This window comes from Rhinoraja longicauda, chromosome 36 (genome assembly GCF_053455715.1).
Source record: "Rhinoraja longicauda isolate Sanriku21f chromosome 36, sRhiLon1.1, whole genome shotgun sequence".
NCBI lineage: Eukaryota > Metazoa > Chordata > Chondrichthyes > Rajiformes > Arhynchobatidae > Rhinoraja > Rhinoraja longicauda.
The window spans coordinates 14,086,567-14,105,650 of NC_135988.1; the positions used below are offsets into that span (position 1 = coordinate 14,086,567).

The 19,084-nt window shown below is 48.7% G+C and overlaps 1 protein-coding gene across 1 annotated transcript in view; it reads right to left on the minus strand.

Moving 5' to 3' along the window:
* Positions 1-16,320, minus strand: part of LOC144610434 (G protein-coupled receptor kinase 5-like) — a 118,924-nt gene extending 102,604 nt beyond the window's left edge. The window contains exon 1 of the mRNA XM_078429103.1: positions 15,948-16,320. Within this exon, the coding sequence (XP_078285229.1) occupies positions 15,948-15,999 (52 nt within the window). The 5' untranslated portion in view covers positions 16,000-16,320. The remainder of the gene's footprint in view (positions 1-15,947) is intronic.
* Positions 16,321-19,084: the final 2,764 nt, after the last annotated feature.

The following is a 19,084-nucleotide window of genomic DNA, read 5'->3' on the forward strand; positions in this document are numbered from 1 at the left end:
TAGCCAATGCAAGACAGCCCAAGCACACAGTCCTAGCCCCACAGGGCGGAAACACAGGCTTCCCAACAAAATCATGGCTAGTTACTGCAAGCGAGCGAGTTAAAGCTATTCCCCAATTGTTAATGTAACATGAAGTGCTTCATCACTGCAGACCTATCCCCCGATGCATTGTGAAATCATTACTGGAAACTACATTAGAATAAAACCAGCCGTTCAATGTCCATAAAATATAATGGGCATCAATAAGGGCAGAGGAAGAAGCACAGAGAGTGATCATTTGGCCGATGGTACCTTTGGCAGTCGGACGCACTGGGACCATACATTGCGAAAGTCCTCACCTCATTATCTCACATCTCAAAAGATAGGGGCACGAAAAACTGCATCGACCGGGCAATTTCATGCCTTTGCAACAGGGGCTCGCGTGGAAAACGATCAGAGGTGATCCTTTAGATGCATGCTCCCAGTAATTTAGGTTTATTATTGCCACGTGTAACGAGGTACAGTGAACAGCTTTGTTCTGCACGCTATCCAAACAGATAACACTGTCAATAAATGCAATCAAGTCCAAAGACAGAACAAAGAGTAAGTTAGTCTAGTTTATTGTCACGTGTTCCGAGGTACAGTGAAAAGCTTTTGTTGCGTGCTAGCCAGCAGAAAGACTGGTTAGCACGCCTTTCTGCTATAATAATAATAATATAATAATTGTTATTATTATATAATAATAATAATAATAATAGACAATAGACAATAGGTGCAGGAGGAGGCCATTCGGCCCTTCGAGCCAGCACCGCCATTCAATGTGATCATGGCTGATCATTCTCAATCAGTACCCCGTTCTTGCCTTCTCCCCATACCCCCTGACTCCGCTATCCTTAAGAGCTCTATCCAGCTCTCTCTTGAATGCATTCAGAGAATTGGCCTCCACTGCCTTCTGAGGAAGAGAATTCCACAGATTCACAACTCTTTGACTGAAAAAGTTTTCCCTCATCTCAGTTCTAAATGGTCTACCCCTTATTCTTAAACTGTGGCCCCTTGTTCTGGACTCCCCCAACATTGGGAACATGTTTCCTGCTTCTAAAGCAGAGAACTATATTCTGTTCTCCATATCTTCCCCTTTGCTTTATCTATTGTACTCGGGTGTGTGTGTGGTGTGTGTGTGTGTGTGTGTGTGTGTGTGTGTGTGTGTAATAATACACAGATAATAATAATAATAATAATAATAATAATAATAATAATAATAATAATAATAATAATAATAATAATAATAATAATAATGGGATATCCGTAATCCATAATAATTCATTCATGGAGTGAGAGCAAAGATCAATCTCAGAAGATCAATGGCAACAGACATCAGCAGCAGTACCAGACTTCAGTACTGGGGGAAGCTCAGATGATATCACCTGGCAGAGCTATAGACCTGGGTTCGATCCTGACTACATGTACTGTAAGTACATAATTCTCCGTGTGACCATGTGGGGTTTCTATGGGTACATCGTTGCCTCCAAAGACATTCAGGTTTGTAGGTTAATTGGCTTCTGGAAATTGTAAATCGTCCCTAGTGTGCAGGATAGTGCGAGAGTATGGGAATCGCTGGTCGGTGGGCTGAAGGGCCTGTTTCCATGCTGTATCTCTAAAACTAATGTTATTAAACTGCGTGGATTTTTAGTTGGTTAAAATGCCCAGTGGGGGGACTAAGTGCACTGCAGTGCAGCCCCACCATCTCACACAAAGCCATTTGCCATCCTGCGCAATGAAACCGTGCAGCCAGTGTCGGGAACCTCATGACGCCCTCCTCTCCTTCAACCACCTGTTCGACTTAATGACGCATTAGCCAAGGTCAGACGCAGGATTGAATGAATGAAAGACATGGCATGGAAACAGGCCCAATGGCCCCTCCGAGTCCACCCAGCCCATCGATCACCCGCTCACGCCAGTTCAGTGTGATCCCACTTTCTCATCCACTCCCTCGCACGTAGCAGGCAACTTTACAGAGGCTAATTAATCTACGCGTCTTTAGGGTATGGGAGGAAACCCATGCAGTCACATGCAAACTTGGGAGGCAGAGTAGCGCAGCGGTAGAGTTGCTGCCCCACGGCTACACAGACCCGGTCCGATCCCGACTACGGGAGCTGTCTGGATGGAGTTTGTACCTTCTCCCTGTGACTGCGCGGGTCTTCTCCGGGTGCTCTGGCTTCCTCCCACACTCCAAAAACGTACGGGTTTGTAGGTTAATTGTCTCCAGTGCGTAGGATGGTGAACACTGGTCAGCGCAGACTCAGTGGGTTAAAGGTCCTGTTTATGCGCTGTATCTCTAAACTAAAGGGACTGAGTTTTTGAGGGTTTTGTTTTCCTAATTACTCCATCCACAAAGTGATGAAGCAGGTTCACCCCAACACTGACAACTCCAAGGCCAGGAATATCCTGAATTCCTTTCCTAATGATATCTGTAAAATGGGAATAATCTCACAATGCCTTTACCTTTGGTGTCTCTTTTCAACCAGGTCTTCAAGTCAGAGTACATTGAAAGCTCTCTTTTGAAAGAAAGACAGCTAAAGACACCTTATTTTTCCACTTTGCAATTTCATTAGTGATAGGAACAGAATTAGGCCATTCGGCCCAGCAAGTCTACTCCGCCATTCATTCATGGCTGACCTATCTTTCCCTCTTAACCCCATTCTCCTGCCTCCTTATACATCAGCGAGACCAAACGTACGCTGGGCGATCGTTTCGCGGAACACCTTTGCTCAGCCTGCCTGAACCAACCTGATCTCCCGGCTGCTGGACACTTTAATTCTCCTTCCCATTCCTACACAGACCTTTCTGTCCTGGGTCTCCTCCATTGTCAGAGTGAGGCTAAACGCAAATTGGAGGAACAGCATCTCATATTTCGCTTGGGCAGCTTCCAGCCCAGTGTTATGAATATTGATTTCTCTCACTTCAGGTAGCCCCAGCATTCCCTCTCTCCCTATCCCTCCCCCACCCAAGTCGCACCAGCTTCTCATTTTCACCCTATAAACAGCTAACAATGTTTCCTTTATCATCATTACTTTTTGCATATCTATTATTCATTGTTCTTTATCTCTCCACATCACTGTCTATATCTCTTGTTTCCCTTATCCCTAACCAGTCTGAAGAAGGGTCTCGATCCAACACGTCACCCAATCCTTCGCTCCAGAGATGCTGCCTGTCCCGCTGAGTTACTCCAGCTTTTTGTATCAATCTTCTCCCCATAACCCCAGACACCTGTACTAATCACCCATTAGGGTTTTATTCCTGGCAGATTTGAGAATGTATTGATTTCGGATCCGAATGCCTTCTATCTTAAACACCCTTGACACCTCCCCTCCCCAACCCCCCCCCCCCCCCCCTCCCCCCACCCTCCCTCCCTCCCCCTCCCTACCACCGTGTCAGCATTGGAAAGTTTAGAAGTTTAGTTGCAGTTTAGAGATACAGCGCGGAAACAGGCCAAATATCTAGAACTTAACTGAGGAAAATAAAAATGCACACGGAAATGCTCAAGGCAGGTAAGAGCAATGAGGTCGTCACACCTTCACACCTTGTGAGATCTGAGGGTCACAGATCATTGCTAGACAGAGCTCTTAAGGATAGCGGAGTCAGGGGGTATGGGGAGAAGGCAGGAACGGGGTACTGATTGAGAATGATCAGCCATGATCACATTGAATGGCGGTGCGTGCTGGCTCGAAGGGCCGAATGGCCTACTCCTGCACCCATTGTCTATTGCCTATTGCCGAGGCCCAGCACGCCACAGACTCTGCATCGGCCCCTCGCCTTTCAGCACTGAAATCCCTGACCCACACCCTGGCATTTACAGGTCACAATCAATCCAATTGATTAGATTGGAAGGAACAATGGTGGCCCGGCGTGGGGGGGACTGCCATGAGGGAGGGGGGAGAAACATAGAAAATAGGTGCAGGAGGAGGCCATTCGGCCCTTCGAGACAGCACCGCCATTCATTGTGATCATGGCTGATCATCCACAATCAGTAACCTGTGCCTGCCTTCTCCCCATATCCCTTGATTCCACTAGCCCCCAGAGCTGTATCTAAGACGGCAGAGGAAGAGAAAAGACACTCTGGCCTTCCATCACAGTGAGGAGGTGACTGGAGGAGACTCACTGGGATGGATGTTTCTTTTTTTTGTTTTGTGTTGGTTTGTGATTGTGTGTGTTATTGCTTATTTTTATTGCTCTTATTGTTTGGACTGTTGGTAATGGAATTTCGTACAAAAGACTTGTTTTGTTTGGATGACAATAAAGGCTATTCTGATTCTAACTCTCTCTTAAATCCATCCAGTGATTTGGCCTCCACTGCCCTCTGTGGCAGAGAATTCCACAAATTCACAACTCTCTGGGTGAAAAAGTTCCTTCTCACCTCAGTTTTAAATGGCCTCCCCTTTATTCTAAGACTGTGGCCCCTGGTTCTGGACTCCCCCAACATTGGGAACATTTTTCCTGCATCTAGCTTGTCCAGTCCTTTTATAATTTTTATATGTCTCTATAAAATCCCCTCTCATCCTTCTAAACTCCAGCGAATGCAAGCCTAGTCTTTTCAAACTTTCCTCATATGACAGTCCCACCATCCCAGGGAGGGGGGCTGGAGGAAGAACAAAGGGGGACCTGACGCGGGGGGAATTTGTAACTTTGCAACTTTGCAAGTGCCCTTTAAGGGCAACTATTTGCATACCTTGGGTATGCAAGCAAAGAATTTGACTGTGACTCGTCACATGTGACAAGAAAGTATTCAATTCATTCTGAAACTATTATATCCTCAACTCAGTCTAGCACAAAACAGCGTGCGGAAACATAAAGCGAGTTGGGAATTTTTTGTTCATAGCAGTCTACAACTGTGTTTCTTCACGTACAAGAGAAAGCTTTCAATGCTACTCCAACTAAAAAAAAACCAATCGAAAGAACTGACACAATGCCCTCATTATCTCAATCGGCGAGCCGTTGAAAGTGCACCACTTAAGACACCGGGAAAAAGAACATGCAACAAAACAGCTGCCAAAACAACCAAATGTCCAAGTGCCAAATGGCAAGAGAAACTCTCAGCGGGATCCAAAGAAAATAGCTGTGGGGAAGTTCAGCGATACACACAAACAACGAGAAAACGTGCAGTTAGTTAACTGGGAGGTCAGAAAAAATTAACCCCCAGCGTCAGATGTGGACACAAGAAGCTGCAGCAACTCAGCGGGACAGGCAGCATATCTGGGTAGAAGGAACGGGTCCAGACCCTTCTTCAGACTGTCTTCCCTCAGCGTCGCATGCGTCAGACCCAATGCCCAAAGACTTGACATGAGGACTTTTGAGAACACTGTGACATATCTCAAGCAGCTTCTCATTTAGCCCAATGCGATGATTAACGATGACGGTCTTATTTACTTCAGGTCTTCTTGAAAGTTGGTGATGCTGCTCGCAGGTCCTTCTATCAACCACACCACACCACACCACACCTAGGCCTGGATAGAGTGTATGCTGGAGAGGATGTTTCCACTGGTGGGAGAGTCCAGGACCAGAGGTCAGAGCCTCAAAATCAAAGGACATTCCTTGAGGAAGGAGGTGAAGAGGAATTTCTTTCGTCAGAGGGTGGTGAATAGACAATAGGTGCAGGAGGAGGCCATTCGGCCCTTCGAGCCAACACCGCCATTCAATGTGATCATGGCTGATCATTCTCAATCAGTACCCCGTTCCTGCCTTCTCCCCAAACCCCCTGACTCCGCTATCCTTAAGAGCTCTATCCAGCTCTCTCTTGAATGCATTCAGAGAATTGGCCTCCACTGCCTTCTGAGGCAGAGAATTCCACAGATTCACAACTCTCTGACTGAAAAAGTTTTTCCTCATCTCAGTTCTAAATGGCCTACCCCTTATTCTTAAACTGTGGCCCCTTGTTCTGGACTCCCCCAACATTGGGAACATGTTTCCTGCCTCTAACGTGTCCAACCCCTTAAGAATCTGTGGGATTCTTTGCCGCAGAAGCCAGATTCCATGAATCTGAAGATGTGCGTTTTCATACTTCAGAAGAGGGAGTGACCGGGGTGAGACACGTCCTTGGTTATGCTGGGGGCCTTGCCGAGGCAGCGCGAAGTGTAAATGGAAGTGTAGATAGCCAACCTGCTGGAAGAAGCCTCGCCACATGCTCTACAGCAGTTCTAGGCCCTGCATCACCATTTTAAGGGCAATCACTGGTGTCAATACATTCCAGCTTTGCTGACAATGCCACATTGAACAACCAAGTCCACACTGGCCGTTCATTCAGTTCTACGTTTACCCCGTGTTTTTGTCTACTCTCTCTACACTCACAGGACAGCCAATGGAATGTTAGCCTTCATAACAAGAGGAGTTGAGTATAGGAGCAAAGAGGTCCTTCTGCAGTTGTACAGGGCCCTAGTGAGACCGCACCTGGAGTACTGTGTGCAGTTTTGGTCTCCAAATTTGAGGAAGGATATTCTTGCTATTGAGGGTGTGCAGCCTATTGTCTATTGTCTTACAGCGGCCAATTAGCGCTACAAATCCCGCAAGTCTTTGGGATGCGGTAGGAACCCGGAGCACCTGTGGGAAACCCACGCGGTTACAGGGAGAAGGTGCAAACTCCACACAGACAGCACCCCCCCCCCCCCCCCCGCAAGGTCAGGAACGAACTCCGACCTGTGTCTCTGCTCTACCCGCTGCGCCACTGCGTCCCTGGTCGGCCCGTGGCGTCCACACCTCGTCGGGAACAAAACATGGTTTGCATGCACTGCAGCACAGCCAGAGGCCATGGTGGCCAGTCACCAGCACCAGCGGTTATGCTCCATGTGAGCCTCCACACACGTTGCCTCATCTCATCACCCTTTGCACAGAGCTGCCCAAGTCCCTGGTGAACCATCGGCAGAGAACAAACAATGCCTGCAGCTAATGAGTGCCCAGCACACTCCCATCACCCATAATGGGACAAGTGGGACACGCGTGCAGCAAAGCTGCCATTACACCGAGCAACTCCCCACCCACACAATAGACAACAGGTGCAAGAGGAGGCCATTCGGCCCTTCGAGCCAGCACCGCCATTCAATGTGATCATGGCTGATCATTCTCAATCAGCACCCCGTTCCTGCCTTCTCCCCATACCCCCCTGACTCCGCTATCCTTAAGAGCTCTATCTAGCTCTCTCTTGAATGCATTCAGAGAATTGGCCTCCGCTGCCTTCTGAGGCAGAGAATTCCACAGATTCACAACTCTCTGACTGAATTTTTTTTTCCTCATCTCAGTTCTAAATGGCCTACCCCCTTATTCTTAAACTGTGGCCCCTGGTTCTGGACTCCCCCAACATTGGGAACATGTTTCCTGCCTCTAACGTGTCCAACCCCTTAATAATCTTATACGTTTCGATAAGATCTCCTCTCATCCTTCTAAATTCCAGTGTGTACAAGCCCAGTCGCTCCAGTCTTTCAACATATGACAGTCCCGCCATTCCGGGAATTAACCTAGTAAACCTACGCTGCACGCCCTCACAACCCAGCAACGTTTACAGAGTGCGGCCAACAGATTGTGACAAAACCTCAAAGCCTACGTGGTTAGAACAAAGATCAAAGGTGACAACTCTCAGCTCATCCAGTAATCTTCGCCCATGGATGGGAAGGAACTTCAGATGCTGGTTTAAACGGAAGATAGGCACAAAAACCTGGAGTAACTCAGCAGGACAGGGTGCATCTCTGGAGAGAAGGAACAGGTGATGTTTCAGGCCGTGACCCTTCTTCGGTAATCTTTGCCTTTTAGTACAGTTTAGTTAATTGTCACGTGTACCGAGGTACATTGAAAAGCTAACCAGTCAGCGGAAAGACGGCACATGGTTACAATCGAGCCATTTACTGTGCATAGATACGCGATAAGGGAATGACTTTTAGTGCAAGGCAAAGTCAGTCAAGTCCGATCAAAGATAGTCCGAGGGTCACCAATGAGGTAGATAGTAGTTCAGCACTGCTCTCTGGTTGTGGTGGGATGGTTCAGATGCCTGATCACAGCTGGGAAGAAACTGTCCCTGAATCTGGAGGTGTGCGTTTTCACACTTCTGTTACCTTTTGCCAGATGGGAGAGGGGACGATAGGGGATGGCCGGGGTGAGACTGGTCCTTGATGATGCTGCTGGCCTTGCCGAGGTAGCGTGAGGTGTAATTTTGAGTGGCAGCGTGCAGGAACAAAGGCACATTTGCTTAACTATCTTCCCATGCAGAGAGAAACAGACTGAGTGGCCAAGTGTTAGTCACAGGCAGGCTCACACCAAGCCCACTGATTGATCACACAGCGCATATCTGAAGCTCGCCAGTATCAAGAACTACACTCATAGTACAGACTGAGAGGTGAGGTGGGGGGAGAAAAATATTTCCTTGCAAGGGATTTGGATTTCACAAATTAAAAATCAGAATAAACTGGGCAGCACGGTGGCGCAGCGGTAGAGTTGCTGCCTCACAGCGCCAGAGACCCGGGTTCGATCCTGACTACGGGTGCTGTCTGCACGGAGTTTGCACTTTCTCCTATTTGTACAGGAGTTTTGTACGTTCTCCCCGTGACCTGCAAGGGTTTTCTCCGCAGTGCTCCGGTTTCCTCCCACCTTCCAAAGACTGGCAGGTTTGTGAGGCTAATTGGCTTGGTAAAATCGTCAATTGTCACCAGTGTGTGTGTGTGTGTGTAGGACGGAGCTGGGTTGCGGGGATCGCTGGTCGGCGCAGACACGGTGGGCCGAAGGGCCTGTTTCCGTGCTGCATTTCTAAACTAAACTAAACTGCAGAAGGGTTGCAAAGAGCTCTCTGCAAAAATGAAGCTGTTAGTTCCCCTTCGATGCCCTCTCTTTTCACTCATCCGGCTCCCTTTTGAATGGCACGGTTTAAATCTGTCTTCACTACTCCACTGTCAACAGATTCTGCATCCTAGGCAGTCATCCTGTGAAAACATCTTTTCCTTCATGTTGTGCCAGGGTTCCCTCCCCCTCTCCCGCTGATCAAAGCTCTTCAAAGAGTTCCTTCCTTGAAGTGGCACCTCGGCACGCATTCACAGAATAATCAATTCTAACTCGTAACTTTCCCTCACTCTGCTCGTCAGCTCTGAAGAAGGGCCCCGACCCGAAACGTCACCCATTCTTTTTCTCCCGAGAGGCTGCCTGGCCCGCTGAGTTACTCCAGCACTTTGGGTCTATCCTCTGTGTTCAGTTGACATTGCCTCAGTTGCACAGTGGTACAGTGCATAGAGCTGCTGATTCACTGCGCCAGAGACCCGGGATCCATCCAGAACCTCTTGAATGCCCACTATCGTATCTGCCTCCACCATCACCGCTGGCAGTGTATTCCAGGTGCCCACCACTGAGAAACAAATATGATCCTCTCCGTTAAACTTTGCCCCCTCCCCTTAGATTATTAAGGGGTTGGACACATTAGAGGCAGGAAACATGTTCCCAATGTTGGGGGGAGTCCAGAACCAGGGGCCACAGTTTGAGAATAAGGGGTGGGCCATTTAGAACAGAGATGAGGAAAAACCTTTTTCAGTCAGAGAGTTGTAAATCTGTGGAATTCTCTGCCTCAGAAGGCAGTGGAGGCCAAGTCTCTGAATGCATTCAAGAGAGAGCTAGATAGAGCTCTTAAGGATAGTGGAGTCAGGGGGTATGGGGAGAAGGCAGGAACGGGGTACTGATTGAGAATGATCAGCCATGATCACATTGAATGGCGGTGCTGGTTCGAAGTGCCGAATGGCCTCCTCCTGCACCTATTGTCTATTAAAGCTATCGCCCTCTAGTCTTTCACGTTTCTATGCTTGGAAAACCATCTCCCCTATCTGTGCCTCAATGTTGTGCACCTCTATCAGGTGTCCTCTCAACCTCCAGTCGTCACCAGGAAACAATCTAAGTTTGTCCAAATCCCTCTCCTTGTAGCTCACACAGCCTAATCCAGGCAGCATTCTGCTAAACTCTTTGCACCGTTTGCTTGCAGAAACAAGATGCTGGTTTGTACAAAAGTACCCAAGATGTCGCCTATCCATGTTTTCCAGAGATCCTCCCTCACCCGCTGAGTTACTCCAGCAATTTGTGACTTTAGTTTAGTTTAATTTAGAGATAAAGTGCGGCAACAGGCCCTTCGGCCCACCAGGTCCGTGCCGCCCAGCGATCCCCGCACGTTCATAAGTTCATAGGTTCTAGGGGGAGAATTAGACCTTTCGGCCCATCAAGTCTACTCCAACATTCAATCATGGCTGATCTACCTTACCATCTCAACCTCATCCTCCTGCCTTCGCCCCCCATAACCCCCGACACCCGCACTAATAACTGGTTGAAGGAATGGGTTAATTTACCAGCTGAAGTTCAGAAAGACTGGGTGACAACATCGGAAAATTCGACTGTGTCATTTTGGGCCGAGTGCTCTCGAAACCACGCACAAGGCAACTGCTAAACTCCTTGCCAGTGGCAATTGAAACGAATACTCTCCACTCTTGATAGCAAAACAATTCACGATCAAACAGGTCAGCCGGCCATGCAGGCTGTCGGAACAGCTGAGAGGAATTATTTTTCCACTTTATTTCCATTCACTCTACGCAAACCACTGTGTCATCAATACCGTGCAAGATGGAATTTGCTTCCCAAGGCCAACCTTGTATCGCTCAGGCAGACAGCTCTGCCCTTTTGGGTACAAACAGCATGTACGGTTGAGTGGGACAATGTGTTTGTGGACAACCGGGAACATGGCAATCCCAACTCAGTGTCATAGAGTCACACAGCACAGACACAGGCCATTCGGCCCACCATGTCCATGCTGCCTATTGTACCTATCTGCACTCATCCCATTTACCAACATTAGGTCTGCAGCCTAAGCCAATGCAAGTGCTTCTCGAGATGCTTCTTTAATTTAGTTTAGTTTAGAGATACAGCGCAGAAACAGGCACTTTCGGCCCACCGGGTCCGCGCCGACCAGTGATCCCCGCACATTAACACTAGCCTACACCCACGAGGGTCAATTTTTACATTTACCAAGCAATTAACCTACAAACCTGTACGTCTTTGGAGTGTGCGAGGAAACCGAAGATCTCGGAGAAAAACCCACACAGGTCACGGGGAGAACGAACAAACTCTGTACAGACAGCGCCCGTAGTCAGGGTCGAACCCGGGTCTCCGGCGCTGCATTCGCTGTAAGGCAGCAACTCTACCGCTGCGCCACCGTGACCGCCCCCAATGTTGCAAGAGCATCTCCTCCATCTCTCCAGGCAGTCTCCAACCACCGAGAGAGAAAAATACCCCCTCAGATCTCCTCAAAACCTCCTACCCCCCCCCCCCCCTTAAACCCGTCCTCTAGTCTTAAATGACCCAAACTTCGGAAAAGGGTTATAACCATGTATCCTATCCAAGGCCTGTAATCATTGTAGATTTCTCTACCAGGTCACCCCTCTGCCTTTTCTACTCTGCAGTCCCATCACTATGGTACACATACATCCAGCATGTACAAACTTTCCCCGTCAAATTTATGGCTGTGATAATCAAAGCTCCAAGACACTCAGAAGAAACCAAGCCAACTCAGATGACCACATAGGGGAAAAAAACTGCAGATGCTGGTTTAAATCGACAGTGGACACAAAATGCCGGAGTAACTCAGCGGGTCAGGCAGCATCTCTGGAAAGAAGGAATGGGTGACGTTTCGGGTCGAGACCCTTCTTCAGATGACCTCCTTTAGAAACATAGAAACATAGAAAATAGGTGCAGGAGTAGGCCATTCGGCCCTTCGAGCCTGCACCGCCATTCAATATGATCATGGCTGATCATCCAACTCAGTATCCCGTACCTGCCCTCTCTCCATACCCCCTGATCCCTTTAGCCACAAGGGCCTCATCTAACTCCCTCTTAAATATAGCCAATGAACTGGCCTCAACTACCTTCTGTGGCAGAGAATTCCACAGATTCACCACTCTCTGTGTTGGAAGGAACTGCAGATGCTGGTTCAATCCGAAGATAGACACAAAATGCTGGAGTAACTCAGTGGGTCAGGCAGCATCTCTGTAGAGAAGGAATAGACGACGTTTCGGGTCAAGACCCTTCTTCAGATTGAGAATCAGGGGAACGGGAAACAAGAGATGGCGATACAACTTACTTCCTCCAGTCTGACTTCAGCTGTGAGTTAGTTGGTTGCACTTGCACGCAAGTCTACACATTGTGGCCACTCCAGAGGAAGCAACTTGCACTACTAAGGAAACGAAGGGGAGTGAGAGAGAGGGAGAGAGAGAGAGAGAGTGAGAGAGAGGGACAAAGGGAGTGTGATTCTGCTGGTGATGCATCTTTGAGTTACTAAACCAAGGGCAGTGGTTTTAAAACTCCACCGCTCTGCCCATTCACTGCAGACTTGTGGCCAGCAAGATACTGCTCACACCATCAAATGTTGGCTCCCCCCCATGGCTTTTTTTCCTCTTTACTCTAGTCTCACAGGCCATCTGGGAGCTGTACACCACAGACTACATTTCTACTTCATTTAACAGTAAAATACAAATTTGATTAAAAATAACTGACTTGACCACATCAGGTGTGGTCAACTTGCTAACGCAGCCCTGCCTTATCTCTCCGCCCCATCACTCACCTGCCAAGGTTTACCCAGGCACCAATGGTCCACCTTCCAGGCAAGGTGTGCGATCAGGCTTAGACCTCACCGTGCCCAGTTCATTTCACCCCGAATCCCAATCCCCTTCAACCACCACCCTGCTGCAGGGAATAGTTCAACCCTGACAGTCAAGTTGGCTTCATACCGTACAAAAGTACAGCACAGGGACAGGCCCTTCAGCCCACAATGTCTGTGCCGACTACAGCCAAACTAGCACCTCTGCTCAATCTGCCTAGACCTACGTGATCTCCCGGCTGCTAAACACTTTAACTCCCCCTCCCATTCCCACCCTGACCATTCTGTCCTGGGCCTCCTCCACTGTCAGAGTGAGGCCCAAAGCAAATTGCAGGAACATAGAAACATAGAAAATAGGTGCAGGAGTAGGCCATTCAGCCCTTCGAGCCTGCACCGCCATTCAATATGATCATGGCTGATCATCCAACTCAGTATCCCGTACCTGCCTTCTCTCCATACCCCCCTGATCCCTTTAGCCACAAGGGCCACATCTAACTCCCTCTTAAATATAGCCAATGAACTGGCCTCAACTGCCTTCTGAGGCAGAGAATTCCACAGATTCACCACTCCCTGTGTGAAAAAAAACTTTCTCATCTCGGTCCTAAAAGACTTCCCCCTTATCCTTAAACTGTGACCCCTTGTTCTGGACTTCCCCAACATCGGGAACAATCTTCCTGCATCTAGCCTGTCCAAACCCTTAAGAATTTTGTAAGTTTCTATAAGATCCCCCCCCCCCCCTCAATCTTCTAAATTCCAGCGAGTACAAGCCCGGTCTATCCAGTCTTTCTTCATATGAAAGTCCTGCCAGCACCTCATATTACACTTGGGCAGCTTACACCTCAGAGGCATGAACATTGACTTCTCTAACTTCAAGTAACCCTTCCTCTCCCTCCATCCCTCCCCAATCCTAGTTCTGATAGACATATTGATTGTATGTCTCGCTGTCACCTTCCCCTCACCTCACAATGATCCATTCGACATTCTCCTTGATCTTATCCCCTTTGATCTGTCGTTTTCATACCTTACCCTTCCATATCTCAATGTCTCCCTCTCCCCGACTCTGTCCGAAGAAGAGTCTTTACCCGAAACATCACCCACTCTTTCTATCCAGAGATGCTGTCTGTCCCGCTGAGTTACTCCAGGACTGTATCTATCTAAACTAATCCTCACGCCTGCGCTCTCCACCTGACCTCCCATCTACCTCATTGGAGACCTTCAAACAATCTTTAATCAGAGTGAGACCAGTGGTGGAGGTCCTTTGGTCCATCATGTTTGTACTATCTCTTTCAAATAGCATCCCAATTCATTCTACCCATCTGCTCCATTCCCATTTTCGCTAATTCTGTTGTACACCCATAATTAGCGAAAATGGGGATAGAGCAGATGAGTAGAATGAATTGGGATGCTATGTGAAAGAGATAGTACAAACATGATGGACCGAACGACCTCCACCACCGTGAAGGGAAATAACCACAGATGCTGGTTCAAATCGAAAGTAGACACAAAATGTTGGAGTAACTCAGCGGGTCAGGCAGCATCTCGGGAGAGAAGGAATGGGTGACCTTTCGGGTCGAGACCCTTCTTCAGACTGTGAGAATGGTAGAGAAATCAGTGACCACAGGCATCTTTACGTTTGCAAGATCTCTAAAAAACCGCGTTCTCAATGATCAGCCATGATCACATTGAATGGCAGTGCTGGCTCGAAGGGCCGAATGGCCTCCTCCTGCACCTATTGTCTATCGTCAGACCATGATCAAGGGAATGCACAATGGTTCATTGTTGTATCCTTCATTGTTTTGCTCAACCTTGTATTCTTCCTTATCTCGAATTTCCCTCTCCCCTGACTCTCATTGTGAAAAGGGTCTCGACCCGAAACGTCACCCATTCCTTCTCTCTCTCTCTCTCTCTAGAGATGCTGCCTGTCCCGCTGAGTTACTCCAGCATTTTGTGTCTATCTTCGGTGATTTCCCAGCATCTGCAGTTCCTTCCTACACAGGAAAAAAAAAGACCCATGTTATAAAATGGGCCGTGTTGCCATGTAGGGAAAGGTAGCAGCCACAGTTCCTCAGGGACAACCATGTACCAAGACACCAGAAGAAAAACCTTCCTGCTCTTTTCTGACGCCTGGTGCGGTCTTCACATGTTGAACGGACCAACAGACGCTGAACAGAAACCCGTGACAAAGGCACTCACCACAACTCACGGGTTCCAGCGCGCACACACACACACACACACACACACACAGCATCTGGGACGGAGAAACCAGCACAAAGTGCTGGAGTAACTCAGCGGGCCAGGCAGCATCTCTGGAGAGAAGCAATGGGGCCCTGTGTGTGGCCGCAGAGAAGGTGGTATCTCGGCTGAGATCACCCACCCTCCTCCCTCTTGAAGGAATGCTGTCTGTCCCGCTGAGTTACTCCAGCATTTTGTGTCCATCTTTGGGATGAAGAGACTGCCAAGTTTTATTTAACTTAATAAATCATTGAATGGAAACAAATCTATTTCACCCCCCAGAAACAATCGAATCGATTGACAGCTTTGGGGCAAATATTGTGTATTAATTTGTACAACTAAAGACTTTCTGCCATTCAAGGATTGATGTTATCCCGAATTAATAACTTTCTGCCCTCCAAGGACTCAAATCTTGAAACTCCCGTCGAAATTCGGACTGGGGACTTTTTGTTTCGTTCTGGACTCTGTTCACTGCCCGCACAGCTTGAAACTAGCACCTGGTTTCATACGGAAGTGTTTTCTCTCACAGCCCAATAACAATGACCGTTTAGCAGCACCTCCTCTTCCGAACAGAACAACAATGCCACAGGTCCTTCGTGTGACCTGCTGGATCACAGCGACGGCAACAACGCAGCGATACCCTCCCTCCCTCCCTCCTCTCTCTCTCTCTCTCTCTCTCTCTGTCTGTCGGCTACGGTGGAAGCCGGGCTGAGTTACACACAGTGGAAACACATCCACATTGTCCTCCAGAAAAAAAACACACCAAGAAAAAAAAAGCGGCACACAAACAGGAAGGAGGCCAGGCTTGCACATACAGCGACCTGTCACCCTCCCACCACACCGCAGCGGCTCCTTCCCACACATATAGACTGAACGCTGCATTTCCGGGGCTTCTTCGAAACACCACTCTAACCTGGGGGAGACTGCTAACCCCGCTCCCTCTCACCTCACTCCGGGTAGCCCCGGCCGCAGGGAAGGTGCTCTCTCGGCTGAGATCACCCTCCTTCCCCCTTGAAAACGCGAAGAAAGTTTAAAGCGCCCTTTGCAAAGGAGTGGGGGACGACGACTCTCCGTCTGTGCTTACCTTCCCTCGCTTTGAGCAGCACCGTGTTGGCTACGATGTTCTCTAACTCCATTAGAGGTGGTGGTGGTGATTTCGGCTGGGGCTACGGGGGAAGGAGGAGGGAGGGGGTTGTTGCTGGTGGTGGGTGAGGGGTATCTGAAGCTGCTGCCCGGTTGCCCCGCGGGTGGGGGGAGGGGGGGTGGGTGGGTGTAGAGGGCTTGCCTGTCGCTGCCTGTGTGCCCGGGCTGCTCTGCTCTGAGGCTGAGCTGCGGGGATTCCCTCCTGTCCGGATACAATGTATCCGTCACTGACAGCGCCGCGTTCCAATTGGAATTCCCTCTCCCGGCACTCGATACACCGCGTTCCAAAGGCGCCCGCGCGCCCCGCAGCGGGGGCGGGGCCTGCCCACGCCATGACGTCACCCCGTGCGTCATTCCCGCCCACGCCCGCCCTGCCGCACAGACCGCCGGGAGTTGTAGTCTAAATGCCCAGTCTTTGGAATACAAGGGACTTTTTTTTTTGGTCATTTATTCTGGAGTAACTCAGCAGGTCAGGAGAGAAGGAATAGACCAATAGGTGCAGGAGGAGGCCATTCGGCCCTTTGAGCCAGCACCGCCATTCAATGTGATCATGGCTGATCATTCTCAATCAGTACCCCGTTCCTGCCTTCTCCCCATACCTCCTGACTCCGCTATCCTTAAGAGCTCTATCTAGCTCTCTCTTGAATGCATTCAGAGAATTGGCCTCCACTGCCTTCTGAGGCAGAGAATTCCACAGATTCACAACTCTCTGACTGAAAAGGGTGACGTTTCGAGTCGAGACCCTTCTTCAGACTGTGAATTTTGTGAATAAACAATAGACAATATGTGCAGGAGGAGGCCATTTGGCCCTTCGAGCCAGCACCGCCATTCAATGTGATCATGGCTGAATAAATACCTTCGATTTGTACCAGTATCTGCATTTATTTTCTTACACTTTTTTTTGGTCATATGTCCCAGTTAGAACAATGAAATTCCTACTTGCAGCAGCACAGCAGAATATGTAAACATAGTGCAGGAAGGAACTGCAGATGCTGGTGTCAGGGGATTTGAGGAGAATGCAACACCTGTCCATTTACCTCTCCTGCCCGACTCCATCCAAGGGCCCGTGTAAGAAAATAACTGCAGATGCTGGTACAAATCGAAGGTATTTATTCACAAAATGCTGGAGTAACTCAGCAGGTCAGGCAGCATCTCAGGAGAGAAGGAATGGGTGACGTTTCGGGTCGAGACCCTTCTTCAGACAAGAAGGGTCTCGACCCAAAACGTCACTCCAGCATTTTGTGAATAAATGCATCCAAGGACCCAAAGAGTCTTTCCAGGTGAGGCAGAGGTTCACCTGCACGTCCTCCAATCTCATCTATTGTATCCGTTGTTCCAGATGTCAACTTCTCTACATCGGCGAGACCAAGCGCAGGCTTGGCGATCGTTTCGCTGAACACCTCTGCTCAGTCCGCCTCAACCAACCTGATCTCCTGGTGGCTCAGCACTTCAACTCCCCCTCCCATTCCCAATCTGACCTTTCTGTCCTGGGCCTCCTCCATTGTCAGAGTGAGGCCCAGCGCAAATTAGAGGAACAGCACCTCATATTTCGCTTGGGCAGTTTACACCCCAGCGGTTTGAACATTGACTTCTCCCACTTCAGGTCGCCCCTGCTTCCCCTCTCTATCCCCTCCCCCTCCCCAGTTCTCCTACTAGTCTTCCTGTCTCCGACTACTTCCTATCTTTGTCACGCCCCCTCATTAGTCTGAAGAAGGGTCTTGACCCGAAACGTCACACATTCCTTCTCTCCTGAGATGCTGCCTGACCCACTGAGTTACTCCAGCATTTTGTGTCTACCTTTGATTTGGGGAGAAGGCAGGAGAAGGGGGTTAGGAGGGAGAGAGATCTGCCATGATTGAATGCAGAGCAGACTTGATGGGCCGAATGGCCTAATTCTGCTCCTATACCTTATGACCTTTATAGACCAAATATAGACAAAATGCTGGAGAAACTTAGTGAGACATTCCAGACTGCATCTACTCTGTGTGAAAAAATTCCCCTTCAAATCCCATCCAAATCTCTCATAAGTCACCTTAAATGGATTCCTTTTGTCTCAGACATCTCCACTATATCATGGTGTTCAAACTGGCTATTCGGCCCAGCTTGCCCACACTGACCAACGTCCCATCTACACTAGTCCTACTTGCCTGCGTTTGGGAAAATGATTTTCACAATTCATGATTGTGGTTGATCGGCATATAAAACAAGGAGGTAGCTGAGACAGGTGATATCACAACATTTATATTATTACAACGTAACAAAGACAGGTACAAAGATAGGAAAGGTTTAGAGGGATATAGGCCAAACGCAGGCAGGTAGGACGAGTGTAAATGGGGCATCTTGGTTTAGCATGGGGAAGTTGGGCCAAAGGGCCTTTTTCTGTGATGCATGACTTTATGTCCTCATATAAACATCTATCAGGTCACTCTTCAGTCTCCCCTGTTTAAAGGGCAACAAACCCAGCCTATAGTCTCCCCCATGTTCCAATCCAGGCAACATTCTGTTGATTCTCCTCTGCACCTTCTCCAGCACATTCACATGGACTCATCCAGCAACCAGTGCTCCCAGTTATCGATTATCACCAGAACAAGATGAAAATAATAGACCGCACTTTGAAGCAGGCAGAGCCGAGGTAAAGCTACCACAAAAAGAAAGGCATTGTATAAGACGTTGGTGAGGCCACATTTAGAGTGTCGTGTTCAGCTTAGTTCACCATGTTATAGGTAAGATGGTGTCAAGCCGAGAAAACCTACGAGGATGTTGCCAGGACACATGGGCCTATAGGGAGAGGTGGAGCAGGCTTGGACATTATTTCTTGGAGGACGAGGAGTAATCTTATAGAGGTGTACAAAACCAATGAGGGGAATGGATCAGGTAAATGCACAGCATCTTTTGCCCAGATTAGGGGAATCCAGAACTAGAGAATATAGGTTTAAGGTGAGGGGTGAAAAATTTAATAGGGGCCTGAGGGGTGACTTTTTACCCAAAGGGTGGTGGGTAAATGGAACAAGCTGCCGGAAGAAGTAGTTGAAGCAAGGACTATCATAATGTTTAAGAGATATTTGGGCAGGTCCATAG